The following is a 21068-nucleotide window of genomic DNA, read 5'->3' as shown; positions in this document are numbered from 1 at the left end:
TTCCCAGATCAAATGCAGGGAATCTCTTCTGCTGAGGAAGTACAAAACCACAGCTTTTAAATAAGTGCTTATAAAATCTGTTTCCATTATACAAGATTCTAGCTCCTGCAAATCTATTGCAATTTTAGAAATTAACAGCACTGTACCTATATGCAGTATAATATAAAAATTAGGAATATATAATATATGCATTACATTTGAAACTAAATATGCATTCATTGCAATTTCTTAATCTTCAACTTCTGAAGAGAGAATTTCAGACTATTCTACTATGTACAGGAAAGATTGATCAGAAATTTACACTAATGTAGTTTTGGGGAGAGTAAGAAATAAAATTGGTGTGGCTAACAATTCTTACTTTCTGACCCACATTACTACATTAGCAATTTAGAAATAAACAAAGCCACATATGCTAACCAAAGGGTGCTGTAGGTGTTATCTTTCATACACTTGCTTTCATGTTAGTGACATTTGTATTGACTGACTTGCTGTTCTCCTTGTAGTATCAAGTTTTTGTTAATAGTTCTTGGCTATTGCAATGGATTGAAGAAACACCTTGATTCTAGATATGGCTTGGAGAGGAGTAGTTCTGTCTGCAATAGGAGTGGACTGTTTTAGCAGTAAATAACAGGAGCCCTTGCTTACAGTAAAACTAGAAATGTAGACTCCTACCAGTATTGTTTGTAGATAGGATCTTGACAGTCGCATGCAAATCCACTAACTTAGCTGCATAGATACTCTGCTCTAGGAAAGCTGAGTATTTCTTAAGTCTTCCTATGCAGAAGTGGAACATCAGAGTTAACATAAAAGCAGTATGTCTACATTCTATTTTGTGTACTTGCACTACATGTAAATGACAGGTTTCAGAGTGGTAGCTGTGTTAGTCTGTATCAGCAACAAGAACGAGGAGTACTTCTGGCACCTTAGAGACTAACAAATTTAGTTTTCCTACTGTATTTTCCACTGCATGCATCCGATGAAGTGGGTTTTAGCCCATGAAAGCTTATGCCCAAATAAATGTTAGTCTCTAAGGTGCCACAAGTACTCCTCGTTCTTTTTACATGCTAAATGTATCCCATTCTGTGAACAGCTATCTAGTATATTGCATCATCAGTGCTTGTGGTTGCATTACAGAAGCCTAAAACTAAATTGACTGCTCCCTGTCTTTCACCCTTTGGATATTCTTGTCTCTACCCTACACTGGATGGCTATTCGATTCTAAAAGATGCAGCACCACTATGAGGTAAAATGATTGTCTGGCCATTCAGCGTTTCCTGATCTGTTGTCTGTCTGAGATTGAGAATTCTTTGGCAGAGATTGTGGATAACATTTTGAAAAACACTTAGGAATATATAATATTTTCAAAAATAATTTTAGGTACTTTAGGGTCTGTCTCATTGACAGTCAATGGAATTTAGGTCAAGCTGCTTTTTGAAAATGGGACTTAAGTGCTTTTCAAAACTTTACCCAAAATCTCGGCCAAAAAATTCTCAATCTAAGGCACTGTTCTGTTTTCAGGTGTCTTGGGACCTAAATTCCACTGACTTTAAATGAGACTTAGGAGCCTAAGTGCCTAAATCACTTTTTAAAATGGCACTTGAATCTTTTCCAAATGTTTCCATTTATCTCCCCCATGATTTGTATAGCACAGAGCACCCTGACAGTGCTTTGTAAATAACAAATGCTATAGCTGGTGTGGTGAGACCACAGTTCACAGCCTTGCAAATACCTTGACTTCTGCGGGACCCCCAACTCCAGCCCACAGAAGTTTGACAACATGGCTAGTAAGCAAGATGAGACACAGCGAGGGATTTAGGATCCAAGGTAACAACAACACTTGTAATAAATCACATGGCTTCCGTTATCCAGCTCATGCTAAATTATGGGCATGAGTCTCCTTCATTTCTAAAGAATGAAGAAACGGTACCAAAAACCCAGTATTCCAAAACTGCTGGACTTTCTCCAGCGTGGTCTAGACACTGAGTATCATCTCTGCAGGTACCTCTAAATCCATGGAAGATCTTCCCCTCGTATTCAAATCCCTATGAGCAGCTGTTCTTTCAACACCAGCTCCCAGACCCACAACATTAGAGGGTGAGGAGACAAAACCTGAACAATATAGACACCTTCAGGCATCTTCCCCTGAAATTTAGGAAGAACATACAAGTCATCTGTTGCCAGATTGATTAAGTGGTATATTTGATTTCAGATCTTTGCTTATCTAATTCAAAATCCCTGTACCAGAAAGAATCAAGGTTCACACAGCCTGTTCTGTGGCACCTTCTTGAGTAGAAATGGTATTGATCACCGCTGACGTATGCAGGGCTTCAACTCAGTCATCCATTTACATGTTTATAAAACACTGTAAGCTAGACCTTGTTCCCCCACAGATGAATCCTTTGGACAAAGTACCAAACAGAACGGTCCCTAAATAAGCCAGCAGTTCCTTCCAAGTACAGATATGGGACGAGTGTATTTCATTTCTCCATACTGCTTACTGTCCAATTTGTCACAAATTGGGGGCAAAGTCAGGATCTAGGGGTAAATGGTTACCAGATATTTTTCTTTTCTAGAACTGGAATCCCTTCTAGTCTGATCAGGCTGATTGAATGAGTTCTGCTGTCTATCTTAGGAGCACCATTTATGACAGGATTTCTAGCAGCATTTTCTATCAGCAGTACTAAACTTTTAAATGCATCTACAGCTTTGGAAGTGCTCATATGGGGCACTGGAAGGAGCATGGATAAGTCCCTGAGCAACAAGTCTTTGCTGCCCCACATCACTGCCAAAAGAGACCCCTACTCCTTAGGGAGGTGATCGGGGGAATGGCCTAGCACAGAAAGGAAATAATTAAGTAGGACTTTCTATTTTTCAGAGTTTAATGCGTATAACAGGTGTTTTAATGTTTGGGTGTTAGCTGTAGTAGGTGTAAGCACCTTTTCAATCTTAATTCTCTCTTAGGGCTTGTCTACACTGACAAGTTTTGTCACCAAAACACACAAACAGCAAGAGTGTATACACTACAACTTTTGTCGCAAAAAATGCTCAGTTTTGGTGACAAACTTCCACCCCTATGAGAGACTTTCATCTTTCCCCCTCCCTTTATTGTGGACAAAGAGCCAGTGTAGACACTGCTGATCGTTTTGTCGACAGAACTGGCTTTCGCCAGTATCTCACAATGCCTGCCCTGCTTGCTCTGCTCAGTGTTTTGATCTCTGTTGCCCTGCAGGCATATGCCCCTCCCCTTTCAAAGCTCCGGGAAGTATCTGTGTGCTGCTCCGTTTGGAGAACAAACAAAGAGCAAATCATTGGAATGCTCCTGTTCTGCACTGTACTAGGAACACAGCAGCAGGCAGACGGGGACAGACTGCTGTGCTGCTTTGCCATTCCTCAGCATGGAGAGCTCACAGAGCTGCTCATGATGCTGCTCTCGGCAGCTGAGGGGGCTGTGGGAGAACTCGGAGAGAAGCCCAAGATGCGCAGTGATCAGCTCTTCCTTCCCACAACACTGCACTGTGGGATACATACCCACGGTGCATTGCTCACCCTGTCGATGATGTCCCCAATGTGGACATGATCTGTTGACAGAGGGAGCAAGTGTGAACACCTTTTGGCGATTTTTGTTTTGTTGACTTTTGGGTGTCGACATAAGTCTTGTCAACAAAACTTGGTAGTGTAGACAAGCCCTTAGTGAAGTATTCTTGTGTGGGTATTAACATAATTCATCAACTCAAATATTGGATTAAGATGCAACTATATTTAAATTTAAACTAAATTCAGATCACTGGTTCAGTAGGAGATGAGAACTGGGTTGCTGCTGCTTGTATATCATGTGATGTACCCAGCTTCCAAGCTGATCAGCCTGCCTGCTACTTGATGCCATTCATTAGTACACATTAGTGCAGCTGAAACAGCTTCTTAAAAGCTGCTGAACGTGTGACTTTGAAAGCAGTCACTTTAAGTTGGGCGTGAACTTCTAACTTGCAAGTAGATGTTCTGGAGAACTGAGCCACTATGCAGATACTGTTACAAAAGTGCACGTTAAGGGTGTTTCTCCTCTTCCTTGTATTCTGGATTACAGTAACTCTTCACTTAACATCCTCCCGCTTAATGTTGTTTCAAAGTTACATCACTACTCAGTTAGGGAACATGCTCGTTTAAAGTTGTGTAATGCTCCCTTATAACGATGTTTGGCCGCCTGCTCTGTCCACTACTTGTAAGATTCTGTAGAAGAGCAGCGACTTTACAAGGGAGCATTGCACAAGTTCCTCTTCTCCGCCTCCTCCCCCTCCCTCCCAGCGCTTCCCCCACAGCTGTTTGGTGGTGCTTAGGACTTTCTGGGAGGGAGGGGGAGGAGCGGGGAAGCACTGCGTCTCTGCTCCTCCCCCTACCTCCCAGAAAGTCCTAAGCACGAAGCGATGGGAGGGAGAGGGAAGAGTGGGGAAACGCCGCGTCTCCGCTCCTGCCCCTCCCTCCCAGAAAGTCCTAAGTGCCACCAAACAACTGTTTGGCAGTGCTTAGGACTTTGGGGGGGGGAGGAGTGGGGATGTGGCGTACTCCGGAGAGGTGGAGTGGAGGTGGGCCTGGAGTGGAGCGGGGACAGGAAGAGGCGGGCCTGGAGCATCCCCCGGCAAAGTCGGCACCTGTTCTTCTCCGGGGAAGCTGCTACTGCGAAGGTGCTTCCTAGCGTCCTTGCCTGCAGCGTGCCTGTGTGAGGTAAGCCAGGGGCACTTCCCAACCACAGTACAGTACTGTACAGTATATAATGCCTTTTGTTGCCCCCCCCAAAAAATTTCCTTGCAACCTAACCCCCCACATTTACATTAAATCTTATGGGGGAAATTGGATTAGTTTAACATCGTTTCACTTAAAGTTGCATTTTTCAGGAACATAACTATAACGTTAAGTGAGGCGTTACTGTATATCTTATGTTCCCCAAAACTCATGCTTCAGGTTTTCAGTTGGCCACCTGCGGAGGTCAGGAAGGGATTCCCCCTCATGATGTATTCTAGGAGGGTTTGGTCTCCTTCCTCTGAAGGGTCACGCATGGAGATGGGACATCAGGAGGGGTGGGCAGGTGTGCTGAGGTGGCACTGAGCATTCTCTCTTGTGCTTGGCTGGTTGGGGCTCACATGCTCGGGGTCTAGCTGATTTCCATATGTGAGCTTGGGAAGGAATTTTCCTCCAGGTTAAATTACCAGAGATTGAGGGGTGGAGGGGAAGGTGCTGCCTTCCTCTGCAGTATGTGGGTGCAAGTCATTTGCCAGGTTTATCTGGAACTATCTCAATCATTCCCCTGACACTGCAGGGGTGTTGAGTGCTCATGCACCTCGGTCTCGCCTATTCTCTACTTGTGGCACGCACTAATGTAGTCTAATGTGGGTTGTAATACTTGTGACTGATGTTAGTTGTTGTGGTTAGTGTGCAGGTGGTGTTGGTGGCCTGAGTTATGCTGGGGATCAGACTAGATGAGCTGGTTTTAAATGCCAGTGGCCGTAAATTCTGACTACTGATGTCCTTTTGACTTGAATGGGTTTTTTTACACACATGAATTTCACATATACAGACCCTTAAAACCAGCAGACAACTCAAGAGTTCATGCTCTAGTCTTAACTCTCCTGTCCAGCTGAGGTGCAGACTATTGCAGTCATAAAAAGGAGACCGTGAAACAAAGAATAGTGTACTTTGCTGCAAGACCCAAGCACACCCCTGTCAGTTAAGGCTGTAGTTTCAGTTTCAGCTCTGAATTTCCTGGCAGTTGTCAGGTTAGCCCATACTCTTGACATAATATTTTACCATGTAAGTAGACCAAGATATTTGAGACTGCCATTTATATATTTAAGGAATGCAGCTCATTGGCCCATAGTGGGTTCTCTGTGTATAGAGATTAACTTAATTCTTTTCTTGTGTGAAAGATATCTGCAATTTAAATGACTAATTGCACTGTAGCTTTAGGCTGAACATATTGGTAACACATAAATGTTGATGACATGTGAAGGGTCAAGAGATTTATAATTTAGTTGACAATATATTGCTTAAAATGATGTGGCAAAGAGCCAGAAAACTTCATCTTAATAATTGTCTATTAACTAACATGACATATTTGTACAGTATTCATTACCTCCAGGTACAGATTAAGCATCTGATGTAGCCATAGAAAGTGACATGCGTACATGAATCTTGAGCATAATAGTGAATAAACTGACATTACATTTGCAGTAATTTGTTTCAATATGTAAAACATGTTGTTTCCTACATTTGAAAGGACGTGTAACAGTGTCACAATGAAATCTGAGGGGAGAAATGTAGCTGAATATTTTGTTCTGTTCTGTAGATCTTTGACAGTGTAGTGAAGCTCCTTTTTTAGACAGAAGATAATATCATAAATATACATGTTTGTTTTTAGCTTCATGAGAAACAGCCTGGAAATAGAGATCTAAGCTTGACGTCAACTTGATCTACACTCAAGGTCTAGAACTGTCTCCTTTTTAAACAAGTTTTTTTTATTTAAAAAAAATCAGTTTTTAATGCATTAAATACAGTTCAAGAGAGAGCATTCTAGCCAGTTTTGTGGACACAGAAGTACTATTAGCAAACCAAGATTTATCAGAGAAGGGGAAACAATGAAGCAGAATTGCTGTAATCCGGTTTGGTGTAACTGGAGAAGCATGGATTTGTTTCACCAAGTACCCTTTGCTTTCTATGGGCTACACTGTGATCCTTTGTCATTTTAGTGAGGACTGGCAGGAATAGTCCCACTGATTTACAATGGGCTAGATTGTGCAAGCTTTCTTTGAGAGAGATTATATATATATATATATATATATATATATATATATTTTTTTAATGTAAAAGTGGCTAACTTTTGGCAGTGTTGCTCCTTTACTTTTAGATAATGAACTATTTAACCAACAGTTCAACCAACCTGTCTTTTTATGGCCTTCATCCCTGTAGTATCTGAGCACCTAACAATCATTAATGGATTTTATCCTCTCAACAGCCTGTGAGGTTAGAGACGTGTTATCTGCATTTTACAGATAGGGATCTTAAACACAGTGTCCATTATAAATGATTTGCCTGTGGTCACATATGAAGTCTGTGACTGAACTGGGAATTGCACCCAGATTGAAATCCCAGTCCCGTGCCCTATCCTTACTATCTATATAGGATGTATTATGAACAGCAACTATATCAGATCTGTATTTGTGTATCTCTTGTAGCTTAACTATCTTATGTCTCTGCTGCTGCTTTTTTGGTGTACACAGTAGAATTACTGTGAACATATAGAAAAATCCTAAAGAATCTTTTGAAACTCACACATACATAAATAACAAGGAATGCTTATTTTTAATAACGTGGTGTTAACATTTTAAACAATCTTGGTATCAACTAGTTATTTTTAAAGCTGAGCCGGAATTCTGTGTGGAAAAGGTCACTGAAGCAAGTGAGCGTTGGATCAGGTCCTGAGTGGGTAGCTCTGAACACTGACTCTATTGACAGTACTTTGGAGCACATATTCCAGAAGTCTGTAGTTTTATCATTTAAATTGGTTACACTTACTTTCACTTAATATCTTGGAGACCAAATCACTTAAAATGGAGATAATTACAGCACAAACCTTGGTATTCTTACTTCATAATCACCAGCACTGTTGTGTCAAACTCTTCACTCGTGCCTTTTGAGGTACAATTCAAGTACTGAACTGTTGGCTCATAACAAATGCCAGAGAAAGCTCTGGGTTCACTGGAGACTTTCAAACCAATAGTTCTGGAGAACAATCTGACAAGAGTAGTAGATGTGACTGATTTATAGTAAAAGTTTTGATTTGGAACCCTAAACTTTTTTGGAACAATTTGTTCTCCTCACTCTGTACCAAAATCATCCTGGCAGTAGTAACTGTATGCCTTCTGACTTATCACATGGTGTCTTATGGTAAGTTCACTGGTACATAAAGGATTCTTATTCTTACAGAAAGAAGGCAAGGTGAAGGGTTGCCTACTTGATACCCTAAATATAAAACTTTGAGAAGGTGCCTGCAGCCAGATTCATGGAAGACGGGCGAGATTCAGGGGTGAAAGTAACTTACAGGACTTACCGGTACTGCCGGAGTCCTGAGGGGGGCGTGGCCTCAACCGGAAGAGGCGGGGCCTCTCAGGATTTAAAGGCCCTGGGGCACCGGCTGTGGCTGGGAGCCCCAGGGCCTTTAAATCAACCCGGGGCTCCCAGCTGTGATTTAAAGGGCTCGGGGCTCCCGCGGTTGCGGGGAGCTCCGAGTCCTTTAAATCCCGGCCCCAGCCCTGCCGCCGGAGCTGCGGGCGGGATTTAAAGGGCTCTAGACTCTCCGCAGCAGCGGGGAGCTCAGAGTCCTTTAAATCCCGGCCCCAGCCCTGCCGCCGGAGCTGCGGGCGGGATTTAAAGGGCTCTAGGCTCTCCGCAGCAGCGGGGAGCTCCGAGTCCTTTAAATCCCGGCCCCAGCCCTGCCGCTGGAGCTGCGGGCGGGATTTAAAGGGCTCTAGGCTCTCCGCAGCAGCGGGGAGCTCCGAGTCCTTTAAATCCCGGCCCCAGCCCTGCCGCCGGAGCTGCAGGCGGGATTTAAAGGGCTCTAGGCTCTCCGCAGCAGCGGGGAGATCCGAGTCCTTTAAATCCCAGCCCCAGCCCTGCCGCCGGAGCTGCGGGCGGGATTTAAAGGGCTCTAGGCTCTCCGCAGCAGCGGGGAGCTCCGAGTCCTTTAAATCCCGGCCCCAGCCCTGTCGCTGGAGCTGCGGGTGGGATTTAAAGGGCTCGGGGAGCCCAAAGCCCTTTTAATCCCGGCCACAGAAGCCGGTGCAGTCCGGCACGGCGTACTGGCTCTTGCCGGTACGCTGGACCGTACCGGCTTACTTTGATCTCTGGCGAGATTCCAGAGGACCGGAAAAGGGCAAATATAGTGCTCAACTAGAAAAAGGAGAATAAGGACAACCTGGAGAATTACAGACCAGTCAGCTGAACTTCAGTACCTGGAAAGATAATGGAGCAAATAATCAAGCAATCAATTTGCAAACACCTAGATGATAAGTAACAGTCATCCTGGGTTTGTCAAGAATAAATCATGTCAAAGCAACCTAATATCCTTCTTTGAGAGGGTATCTAGCCTTGTGGATAGTGGGAGCAGTAGATGTGGTATATCTTGATTTATTAAGCCTTTTGATATTGTCTCGCATGACTGTGACGTTGTGCAGTCTATATGGTTTTATAAAAACATGATAATAAGTGAATATAACGTAACTGGGATATGCTTCATGCAAAAGATCTCTTGTAAGGTATCATTACAAAGCTTATAATCTACTGAGTGTGATCATCCGATTTGTATAAATGTGCCACTCTTGTATCTAAAACTAGAAATATAAAATATAACTCTGAGGGCCTATTGTAATTATGTAAAGTGTGGGCCATTAATGATGGTTTGGAATCTTGATGACTCCCATTAACAAGGACCATTATCCACAGATGGCTGTTTATACCTGTGAGTCTTCCTGCATATGTGTGTGCTGGCAAGTGGGCAATGAACAGTGACATGTGATCATGACACCTGAACTGGAATCCATCTTTAACCTGGTGCTTTTCCAGTGAGGGGGGGTGGAAACCCAGAGGGACAAAGGGTTCCCACCTTATGCAAAAGATATATAAAGGGGTGGAACAGAACAAAGTGGAGAGAGGAGCCATCATGAAGAATCCCTTAGCTACCACCTGAGCTGGAACAAGAGCTGTACCGGGGAAAGAATTGTGCCCAGGCCTGGAAGGTGTCCAGTCTGAGAAAAAACTTACTGAAGCATCTCTGAGGGTGAGATTATCTGTATTCAGTTTGATTAGACATAGATTTGTGCATTTTATTTTATTTTGCTTGGTGACTTACTTTGTTCTGTCTGTTACTACTTGGAATCACTTAAATCCTACTTTCTGTATTTAATAAAATCACTTTCTACTTAGTAATTAACTCAGAGTATGTATTAATACCTGGGGGAGCAAACAGCTGTGCATATCTCTCTATCATTGTTATAGAGGGCGAACAATTTATGAGTTTACTCTGTATAAGCTTTATACAGGGTAAAACGGATTTATTTGGGTTTAGACCCCATTGGGAGTTGAGCATCTGAGTGCTAGAGACAAGCACACTTCTGTGAGCTGTTTTCAGGTAAACTTGCAGCTCTGGGACAAGTGATTCAGACCCTGGGTCTGTGTTGGAGCAGACGGGAGTGTCTGGCCTGGCAAGACAGGGTGCTGGAGTCCTGAGCTGGCAGGGAAAACAGGAATAAAAGTAGTCTTGGCACATCGGGTGGCAGCTCCCAAGGGGGTTTCTGTGATCCAACCTGTCACAGTGACCTTCTCATAAACTAGGGAAATATAATCTAGATGGCACTACTATAAGGTGTGTGCATAACTGGTTGGAAAAACTTTCCCAGAGAGTAGTTATCAGTGGTTCACTATCAAACTGGAAGGGCATAATCAAGTGGGTTTCTGCAGGGATTGGTCCTGGGTCCTGTTCTGTTCAATATCTTCACAAATAATTTTAGATAATTTGCAGATGATACAGAGCTGGAAGGCGTTGCAAGCACTGTGGAGGGTAGGATTAAAATTCAAAATGATCTGGACAAAATGGAGAAATGGTCTGAATGCAAATTAACTGTATTCCACAATAGGTGTGCGTGCTCGCCACGGGCACCGGTGTTGTAAGTTTTTCCCCGAGCAGTACCCGTAGGGGAGCGCCCCTAGCGCCCCCTGGATTGGCGCTTTCATGGCACGGTATAAGGGGCGCTGCGCGCTCCCCCCACCCTCAGTTCCTTCGGAACTGCTCTGCTCCAGCTTTGCTGTAGCTCGTTCAGTGTGCAGTACCTGTAGTTAGTTAATAGATTCGTTAGTTTAGTTTAGCTAGAGCGCTCGGGCCGGGGCATGCCCCGGGCCCCAGGTTTTAAGTTGTGTGACACTTTTAGGTGACCTATGCCAGTTAGTGATCCGCACGCGGAGTGTTTACGCTGTTTGGTGGAAACCCATCTCAGCGATTGGTGCGAGATTTGAAAGTCGTTTAAGCCTCGGACCAAGAGAGAAAGGGACATTAGGCTCCGAGCTATTCTGATGGAGTCGGCGCTGACCCCGGCTCCGGCGCACCGCTCCGAGTCGTCACCGCGGTGTCGGTGTGCGGCGACCCTTCGGCGCCATTGACTAGTCGGCACCACTCCCCGTCCACAGGGCAGGCCAACAAGGCTGGGAAGAGGCCCTCTTCGCCGCGGCACCAGAATAAACCCGGGACAGAGGCTAGACCCTTGTTGGGCAGTCCTCGATCCCCACCAGCCTCTAGGCCTCCAACTCAAGTTGAGCGGAGTAGCCCGGCCCATTCATAGCAGGCCTCCCGAGATGTCCGGATGCCCTCCGCACCGGAGGCCCTGCAGGCGGCCGGAATATCATGTCCATGCCAGTACCAGGAGCACCGCCAATGTTGTCCTCGCGCTCCAGAGGCAAGCCACCACTGGGATGTCCGCAGTCGCCCCCGACTCGGTACTGGTCTCGGTCGAGGGAACGTTCCCGACGCCGTTCGCTGCCCAACAACCGTTCAGGGCAAAGTCCACGTGGATCGCCCTCAACTCCCACCAGGTTGTCTGGTTTGGTTCCGTCTGACTGAGACTCCCAGCACCGCTCTGCCTCGAGGAGCGAACACCGACGGGACCAAGGCAGACGCCACCGAAGGTCCTCGTCTCAGAGGGGCTATCGCAGCCGGTCATGACACGAACATAGACGCCGTTCCCGTTTGTCATCCCACTCCAGTACGCCGCCACAGCACTGCCTCTGCAGCCCTGGGCGTCGATCACCGTCGTGTTGCCATCATGGGTCCGCCTGCTGGAGCTGATCCCGGAGCAGGTGTTACTGACGGTACCGGTCCTCCACGTCGGGATTGCGGTCCCATGGTCTGTATCGCTCCCAGCACCGCTGCTCCTCCCGGTCCAGGGACAGCGGCAGGTCATATGTCAGCCCGGACCTCCCTTCGTAGTCGTCCATCGATTGGCCAGGCTGAACAGCTGGCTCCGCTGGTGCCACAGCCTCAGGGCTGGCCCAATGGTACCAGTGGACATTGTGGCCTCCGACGCAGCCCCGGTGGGGACTCTCTCGGTGGTCGGAGCCTCAGAAGGACCATCAGCCTCCCTCTCCAGACCTCTGAGGAAGGAGTCCATGGGACGTGCATCCTCAGAACCGTGCCCAGATACTGACCAGGTGGTGGACCCTCTGGTGCCGGTGGACACACAAAGTACTGCGCCGGCCTCCTCGCCCTCCCTGATGAGGCGATTACGGCCCCTCTTCCCTCCGTCCCGCAGGAGGACTTTAGGGCCCACCAAGAACTCGTAAAAAGGGTGGTATAAAGCCTCCACCTCCAGGCAGAGGAGATGGAGGAGCCCTCGGACCCCTGTTTAACGTACTGCCTTGCCTCTCCACTAAGGGGTGGCGAAAATTTCAAATGCCCTGTGGCAAACCCCGGCCTCATTGGCCCCCATCTCTGAGAGTGGAATGCAAGTATTTTGTGCCCGCCAAGGGGCATGAATACTTGTACTCCCACCTTGCGCCTAACTCCCTTGTGGTTGAGTTGGTCAACCACGGGGAACAGCAGGGCGAACCAGCCCCTATCCTGAAAAATTTATTCATCCTCGAGCTTTCAGTTATGGGTGGTGAACCACCAGGCTCTCCTGGGCTGGTATGAGTTCAATCTGTGGGGCTCCCTGCCCAAGTTCGAGACTCCCTCCAGGAGCGCGACAGGAAGGAGTTCAAAGTGCTGGTGGAGGAGGGTACAGCAGCTGCCAGGGCAACCCTGCAGGTAGCTTCAGATGCAGTGGACACGGCTTCCACAGTGTCTATGAGAAGGGCATCATGGCTCCTGCTCTCTGGGCTGTCTGGCGAGGTGCAGACCTCCCTGCAGGACCTCCCGTTTGATGGCAAAGCTCTGTTTGCAGAACAAACGGATACAAAGCTGCATGGCCTGAAAGACTCCCGCACGACGCTCCAGACTCTGGGTCTCTCTGTTCCGGCTCTGGCTAAACCTAAGTTCAAGCCGCAGCAGACTCCCATCCAAGCCACCCATTCAAAATACAAGACCACTTATAAAAAGTCGTGGGACTATTAAGAGGCGCCCACAGAGGCAGTCTTGGCCTGCCCCCCAGTCTGGGTCCTCCAAGGGCAAGCAAGCAGGGAAAAGGTGGTTTTGACAGGATGCCCGGGGGCGCCCAGCCAGTTCTCATCAGGGATCCTTCTTCAATAAAGCTTCCCTTCTCCAATCAGTTGTGTGCTTTCCGCCCGGAGTGGTCGCGGTTGACCTCGGACCGATGGGTCCTCAACACCATCTCCCAGGGCTACACCCTCCAGTTTACTTTCTCCCCACTCTCCACCCCGCCCCTCCTGGGGGACCCCTTGCACGAGGCTGTGCTCGAGCAGGAGGTGGGGCGGCTCCTCGGCCCAGGAGCGGTGGAAGTGGTGCCGGGGGAGTTCAAAGGCAAGGGGTACTACTCCTGCTATTTCCTTATCCTGGAGGCCAAAGGAGGGCTCAGGCCCATCTTGGACCTGCAAGGCCTGAACCAGTATATGGTGAAGCTCAAGTTCCGCATGGTCTCCCTGGCCTCCATCATCCCCTCCCTGGATCCCGGGGACTGGTATACCACCCTCAATCTGCAGGACACATACTTCCACATTCATATATTCAAGGGGCACAGATGCTTCCTCCATTTCACGGTGGGGCAGGAACACTACCAATTTACTGTCCTCCCGTTTGGCCTGTCCACTGCCCCCAGGGTATTTTACAGAATGAATGTTGGTGGTAGCAGCCTACCTCAGGCGCCGGGGGATCCAGATCTTCCCCTATCTGGACCACTGTTCAAGGGCAGCTCCCGGTCGCAGGTGCAGGATCACGTGGTGCTCCTTCTGTCCACGTGCACCACTTTGGGCCTGTTGGCAAACAACACCAAGTCCATGTTAGTCCCGGTACAACACACAGAGTTTATCGGGGCAGTCCTGGACGCCTCGTCGGCCAGAGCCTCCCTCCCACTGGACAGTTTTGAGACCCTGAAGGGGCTCATCGACACGGTCACCAGGTTTCCGGTGACAACAGCCAGAGCGTGCCCCCCTACCCTCAGTTCCTTCTTGCCAGACAACTCCGACAGAGGGGAAGGAGGGCGGGATGTGGAATAGACATGAGCAACACATCTCAAAGAACACCAGTTTCGGAAAAGGTAACTGTCTTTTATTCCACTTAGGAAAGAATAATCAATGGAACACATACACAATGGGAAACGACTGTGTAGCAAGGAGTACTGCAGAAAGGGATATGGGGGTTATAGTGGATCACAAGCTAAATGTGTCACCAGTGTCACAATGTTCCCAAAAAAAGCAAAAATAATTCTGGGATGTATCAAGAGGGGTGTGGTCAGCAAGACACAAGAAATAATTCTTCCACTCTACTGCGTGATGGTAAGGCCTCAGTTGGAGTATTGTGTCTAGTTCTGAGTGCCATATTTCAGGAAAGATGTGGACAAATTGGAGGAAGTCGAGAGGAGCAACAAAAATTATTAAAAGTCTAGAAAACATGACTTATGAGGAAAGATTGAAAAAATTGGGTTTGTTTAGTCTGGGGAACACAAGACCGAGGGGGGACATACCTTTTCAAGTACATAAAAGGTTACAAGGAGGAGGGTGAAAAATTGTACTCAGCCTCTGAGGATAGGACAAGAAGCAATGGGCTTAAAATTGCAGCAAAGGAGATTTAAGTTAGATGTTAGGACAAATTCCTAACTGTCAGGGTAGTTAAGGACTTGAACAAATTGCCTTGGGAAGTTGTGGAATCTCCGTCACTGAAGGTTTTTAAGAACAGGTTAGACAAACACCTTTCAGGAATGGGCTAGTTATTACTTAGACCTGTCTTGAATGCAGGGGACTGGACTAGATGACCTATTGAGGTCCCTTCCAGTCCTACAATTCTCTGACTATAGTCATAAAGACTAAGCTGGTCACTGACTTTGGTGTTTCCTTCTATCTGGATACAGGCAGTGCTGCTCCAGTTTTCATTTCAGATAAATTCCATAAAGAGCCATAATTCTTTAACAAACTATTACATATAGGATATGGTAGTAGAAGTAATGTGGTAATTCTCGAATTATAACTGCCTTGTGGAGACTAATGCACTCCTTGGATCTGCTAGCTTATGTCTATCTTCCTCTGGTTTTGATACCTCATGCTATAATTGTTTCCAACATCTGGATATGGCCACACGTCTATCCATTGCCTACCCCAGTAGGTATTTTGATGGGGTCTCTCTCCCACTCACGCAATTTTCAGATTAGCAATTGGAGAGTTCCTGTAAGGTGACATCAAAGCTGCCCTAAGGCAGTAGCTTGAGGATTTCCAGATTCTTGTGAAATCCTCAAAAGCTATGAGGCCGGACAGCCTTGTGCCCCTTTCCCGCTCTGCCACCCCAGGGTAGAGAACATCAGGGGGCCAGCTATGGGAAAAGCCAGAACATGTCTGTGTTAGCAAGTTCTCCATAGTTGCAGTCCACAAGCTATTGCTTTGAGTGTTAATTCCACCACAGGCGTGGAGGCGAGAGAGTGGTTTGGGGCTTTGAAAACGCTGCTCTGGCCTGTCTGGGGCTCAGGCCCTCTGTATAGGGAACTGGGTATCCTCTACCCCCAATGGATCTGCTGCTGCCCACAGCAGGGATCTTCTTTTGTTAGGCTCTATCTTCAATTTAGAGGAGTGAGTGAGTTTGTTTTGCTTGCTTTTTTGTTTTTGTTTTTTGAATTCATTTAATGGGTTTTCTTAACTTTATTCCACTAACTGATTTCAAAGCCTACTTCCTCATCTGTTCAAACTGCCTGGTGCTTCTTCATTCTGTCTCAAACCTCTCTTCACTTGAGATTACACATATGACTAGATAACTCTCTTCATTTGTGCTTTGCATTGGTAAAAATGCAAATACTTTGAGTGGGAAGGAAGGGCAGTTATTCAGCTGGCCTTGCTTGTGACTCTCAGTCACTTTAAGCATCCCACCTTTTTACTATGTTGGGGAGAGAAATTGTCAATAGATTTAGCTGAAATCGTAATTGTTGAAAAAGTTGTCCATATGCAGTGGGTACATACCGCTTTTATATTTTGTATGAAATCACATTTGCATTGATTAAAAGCTCTTTTGAAGGGAAAGAAGCCTGTATTTCCCACAGTCCAGGGGAATTCGGTCCCCTCTGTGGATACTGCTGAGCCATTTTTGATTCGCATTGATACAATTCTTCCAATAACATGTCTTCTAAAACATTTTCTCAGAAAAGAGAGGGGCTTGGTTCTCTGGTTAGGGCACTGGCCTGGGAGTCAGAAATCTTTGGTTCTGTTCCTGGTTCTGCCACTGACCTGCTTTGACTTTGGGCAGTCACTTCACTTGTCTATACCTCTGCTTCCTCGCCCACCTTGTTGTTGTCATAGGCCTTACCTCGAAGAGCTTAGTCTTTCACTGTGCGTGTGTGGAGCCTAGTACAATGGCACCCTGATCTTAGTTAGGAGATCTGTTACTGTAATACAGACGATAGGCAGGAATTCCCTATAGAAGGGATTTATATCCTCTTTTTAAATTGTTCTGTTTGTATCTTAGCATGGCATACATACCGTTTCTAGAGTGAATGGAGGGAGTATGAGATGGAAGAGGACACATTCCTTCCTGTTTGAAAACTAACATTAATGCAGACTCCAAGACAGAGTTCAGGCTGGTGCCTGCAGGGCTGATATGCCTTACCTGTTTGCAGGTAAGTTCTGCAAAGCAGAGGCGGGAGCTGGTGTGCAGGCATCTAGGGTTGGGAGGGGAAAGACCAGGAAGGAGGCTCGGTCAGTAACTGTCACCCAAGGTCCAATAGGGCTCGCACCATTCCGGACAAGAGGCATCTTAATCTTCTCACTCACAGAGCAGCAGTAGAGGACTCTTCTGGCAGTTACACTGCAGAGAGCACTTTCCCTAGAGTGTCACCTCCAGATATGGCCCTAAGTGTCAAAAAACCAAGTCTTCTTGACTCCCGGTCTTTGGCATTAGCAGTGAATTGTGCCAGTTTTCTTTTGTTCTTGACAGATACAGACATCTGCTGCAATTAGCTATTCTCGGTGCACAATGTGAGCACGAACTTGTAAGTGCAGATACCGGTTTGTATTTTTGGTACCTCAGAAAGATGTTTTGCTTTTCAAGCAATACCCTTAGAGGTAAAAAGTGTCAGTACAAACACTTCCATTTTTTCCCCACTTGCTCCCTGGTTTAAAACAAAATATGAAAGGACAAAAAATTGCTGCGGGTGGGGAAGGGCAAACCAAGAGGGAATTGGAATGATGCATATCTGAGGTTTTGCTAGTATGTGCTCTGCAGTTAACTTGTACTTTAAAGGAGGTTTCTATGTGCTATAGCCTCAAAGCAACGCAGCATTCCGTGTTAGGTGTCATTCCAACCAGATTCATTCCTTTTGCAGCACCAACAGTTACCTCTTCAGATATGTGAGTGGCCTGACCCAGATTGCCTGTTAAAGCACAACTAACAGACTAAATATGACTTAAGCCCCTATTTGTAAAGGTTTTTAATCAATTAAGACCCAAAATCTCATAGTTTAAATCCTGTTGATTGCCAAAGTGCCTAAATCCCATTTGAAAATGATATTTAGGCTCCTAAATCAGTTAGGCATTGCAATGCTGAGTGCAGCTATGCCTAATTACCTTTTAAAAATCGGGACTTAGATCTGTTTCTTTTCAAATAAACATGCAGTGGCCTGAACTTTCCAGGAAGTGATTTTGGAGAACCTAGTGGCTGTTGCTTTGGGTATGTTCAGCAGCCAGTTGAAAGGCCATCAGAATTTTGTACTCAAATAGCTTATCGATAAAGATTTGTATAATAGATGACAGCTGTCTTATGAAGTTGGAAGTGTGAATTTACTGGCTTAATAGACTACAGTCTATTATGAGCTTGTTTTGTTTTTGTCTGATTACATTCTTTCGTAATGCAATTTCCAAGTTGCAGGGTGCACTAGATATGATTTCCAAGGACTCCAGACTTTAAGACTAAACTAAATCTATAACGCTCTTCAAAAAGATAAAAACAAAACTCCTTGAACCTGGACGGGTTGGCTCTCCCGCTTCCTTATAACAGCTTGCAATATTGACAGCTCCCAAACAGAGGTTGGGGATTTGAGATGGGTGCCCCGTTTTTCCAAGGGAATGAATAAGATTGAGAGGATGTGTGTGTTTATTTTTTAAAGGTAAGTCTTCACATCTAGAGAGAATGTTTTCACCTCCATGAAGTTCTTTGAATTCTAAAGGACATTGCTGTTGGGTTACTGAAAATCCCCGCGGGTTTGTTTCATTTATAACATTGCCTTGAGCCTTCTGCTGCATCCTGTTGGATTGACCTGGTTTTCAACTCTGTGCTGGCAGCTGCACTGCAGAGCTCTCTTTTTCCTGGCTCCTTCAGGGTTGTCATATGACAAACTTGAACTGTGACCCTTTTGTGTCTTACCAGGCCAGCAGTGCCCTCTTTATGCTCCGTGGCCAGCAGTCTTCCCCACACGCACATTTGTTCCAAGCCATTTAACAAACTGAAAGTTTCAAATTATGGCATTTCATAGTTTTTAATAGTAATGACTGTAAAACAAATGAAACGATGCTTAATTCGGTGCATGTTGCTAGTAAGAAATACTGCTTAATTTTCTGCAAATCATTGTCTAATATCTAGTGAAACTGCCTTTTAATGTATCTTCGCTTATAAATTTAAATGCTCTTTAATGTAAAGTCTCTCTTATGGCATAAATATCTAATTCATTGCTGTGGACTGTCCTTTGCTGGCTTTTGTTTCTAATGTGTGTTTTTAATCAGTTTTTTTTTTAAGCCAAAGTGATAAAGCCCCATTTTGCTGAAGTTTCACAGAGACTGTTAGGATAAGAATTGACAATAGTTAAGATTGCATCCAGGTAACACCACCTCCAAGTGGAATTGATGCTGGTGGGCATCGCCTGGTTGAAGTTAGTCTGAGCGCTTGTATTTGTACAAATTGCATTCATTACCAAGAAGCCTGCAGTAGTGATAAGAGACTGGCTGTATAGTATAGATTGGCTCCAAGATAAGTAGCCAGTCAATTGTGCAGCTCATAGTAATCTTCCTTTTTTTCTATTAATTAATCTCTGTTCATTTCAAAATGGAGGGTGGTTGCATACATATGCTCCTGCTAACATCTTGAATGTATGACACCTAATCATCATTTCCCCTCTAATTGGATTTTCATATCCAGATAAGCCTGCTGATTGGGAGATGGATAGACTGCATGTTCAAGGAATGCCTTCCCAGCATTTAGATACTCTGGCTGTGTGTGTTTTTTTTGCCTTGAACAATAAGATCTCCTGGATTATTTTTAAACACTTTTAGACAAATGACTGTACATGAATGGTTAGACTGTCCCAGTTCCTCTTTGCCGTGTTTACCATGTGTTAAAACTTGAGTCCGTTTTCAGACACAGCTGTCTTTGTGAGGAGGTTGTGGGTAGGAATGAGGACTTAACCTATGTTTTTACCCAAAATAGTGTGTTCCTATGGTATTCTCTGCCATACATACCCATTCTTTTGTGTACAGCAGTTTGGAAATTTTCTGACAAAACAGAAAATGTTGGTTCAGTGAACCCAAAATGTTTTACAAACATGGTTCAGGTTTGATGGAATTTTGTTGAATCACAGACAAGGTTCTTTCTGACAGAACTCTGGCTGGCAGGGATGCTAAGAAGTCTGGACTTCCATGGTCTTTGGCAGTCCAGCCATGCTGATAGGTCGGGGGATCCTGAAGCTTCAGGGGACCTTGTGTTTCCAGTTTCCCTGCATTGGAAACCAGCTGCTATTCAGTGGTGATCAACAGTGAAACTGACAAACGTCTTAATTTCACTCCTGCTGTCAGGGAACTGGGGGGGGGGGGGGAAGAGGGGGTTGTTGTTTTTGGAAACACCATGTTTCAGCCTGTCCAAAAAAAAAAATGGAATCTTTGGTTTATAGCAGATGTTAAACTTAGTTTTGGTCCTGATTAGACCAAAACCAAATTTTAAAATGTCAGTTTCTCGCAAACCAAAAATTCAGAGTTTTCCTCAACTCTGCTATTGTGAATTAGGTGGCTTTCAGTGTGGTTTTTGTCTGTACAAGCATTCACTGATCTGTATCTGTAGTGAAAATGCTATTAATCATAGTGGTTTAGTGTGATATATTTTCTTCCAATTGTTGAAATAACCAATTAAAATGGCAGACAGTAATTAAATTGCAAAAGATAAATTAAGTCATAGGTTATGTAGAAATGGGATTTATGGATTGCAGGTTTCTCTCTTACAAAAACATACATAAAGCTGAACATCAACATGCTAGATTTTGTCTGCCTTTACATGACTTCAGTAGTCTAGCCCATTCAGAATAAAGTGACATGAATTTTGAAAAATAATTCATTTTAACTTTCTCTCTTTTCTCTTCTCCCCACCCCTGTTTAGGGCTTGAATGGCAGTGCAGTTGCTTCTGGATCATCTGGTTTTAGTCTTACAAAACAGTTGTTTCGTCCAAGAATAACACGTGTCTGTCTCAGGGACTTGATATTCTGCATGGAACAAGAGAGGGAGATGAAGCGTTCTCTAGCCTTGTACCGTGCTCTTCTGAAGTGATGATTCAAATCTTGCATTTCATTTTTTGCTGTCTACTGCCAAAGAAAACACTGAAGCATTGTTGCACTGTCCTGAAATTCCAATTTGTGGGAAATAATCCGTTATAAGGATAACTTTTGTTTACAGATACACATTTGTATTAAATACCTAATTTAGCACCTGGAGGTTTTTTAAAAAATAAATCACATTTGGGTTAAACCAATCTGTAAACCAGTGAAGACAACGAGCACACAAGTACTCAACCCACCTGCATGCATTTAACTCTTGCAGACTAAAGACTTAAGATGTGTACCAAGTTATCAGTCACATGCTTCAGTACTCCAAAGTCTACAACATCTGTTCTGTGTGTAAAACCTTCCTCTAATCC

The 21068-nt window shown here is 45.1% G+C and overlaps 1 protein-coding gene across 1 annotated transcript in view; it reads left to right on the top strand.

Annotated features, from left to right (window-relative positions):
- The window catches only part of TAF4B (TATA-box binding protein associated factor 4b), a 116564-nt gene extending 95863 nt beyond the window's left edge, over positions 1–20701 (top strand). Inside the window, exon 15 of the mRNA XM_065399549.1 lies at positions 20534–20701. Coding sequence (XP_065255621.1) covers positions 20534–20701 — 168 coding nt within the window. The remainder of the gene's footprint in view (positions 1–20533) is intronic.
- The last annotated feature ends 367 nt before the right edge of the window (positions 20702–21068 follow it).

The sequence above is a fragment of the Emys orbicularis genome, chromosome 2 (assembly GCF_028017835.1).
Source record: "Emys orbicularis isolate rEmyOrb1 chromosome 2, rEmyOrb1.hap1, whole genome shotgun sequence".
In the NCBI taxonomy this organism is placed as follows: domain Eukaryota; kingdom Metazoa; phylum Chordata; order Testudines; family Emydidae; genus Emys; species Emys orbicularis.
This window is presented reverse-complemented; position numbering and strand designations above follow the sequence as displayed.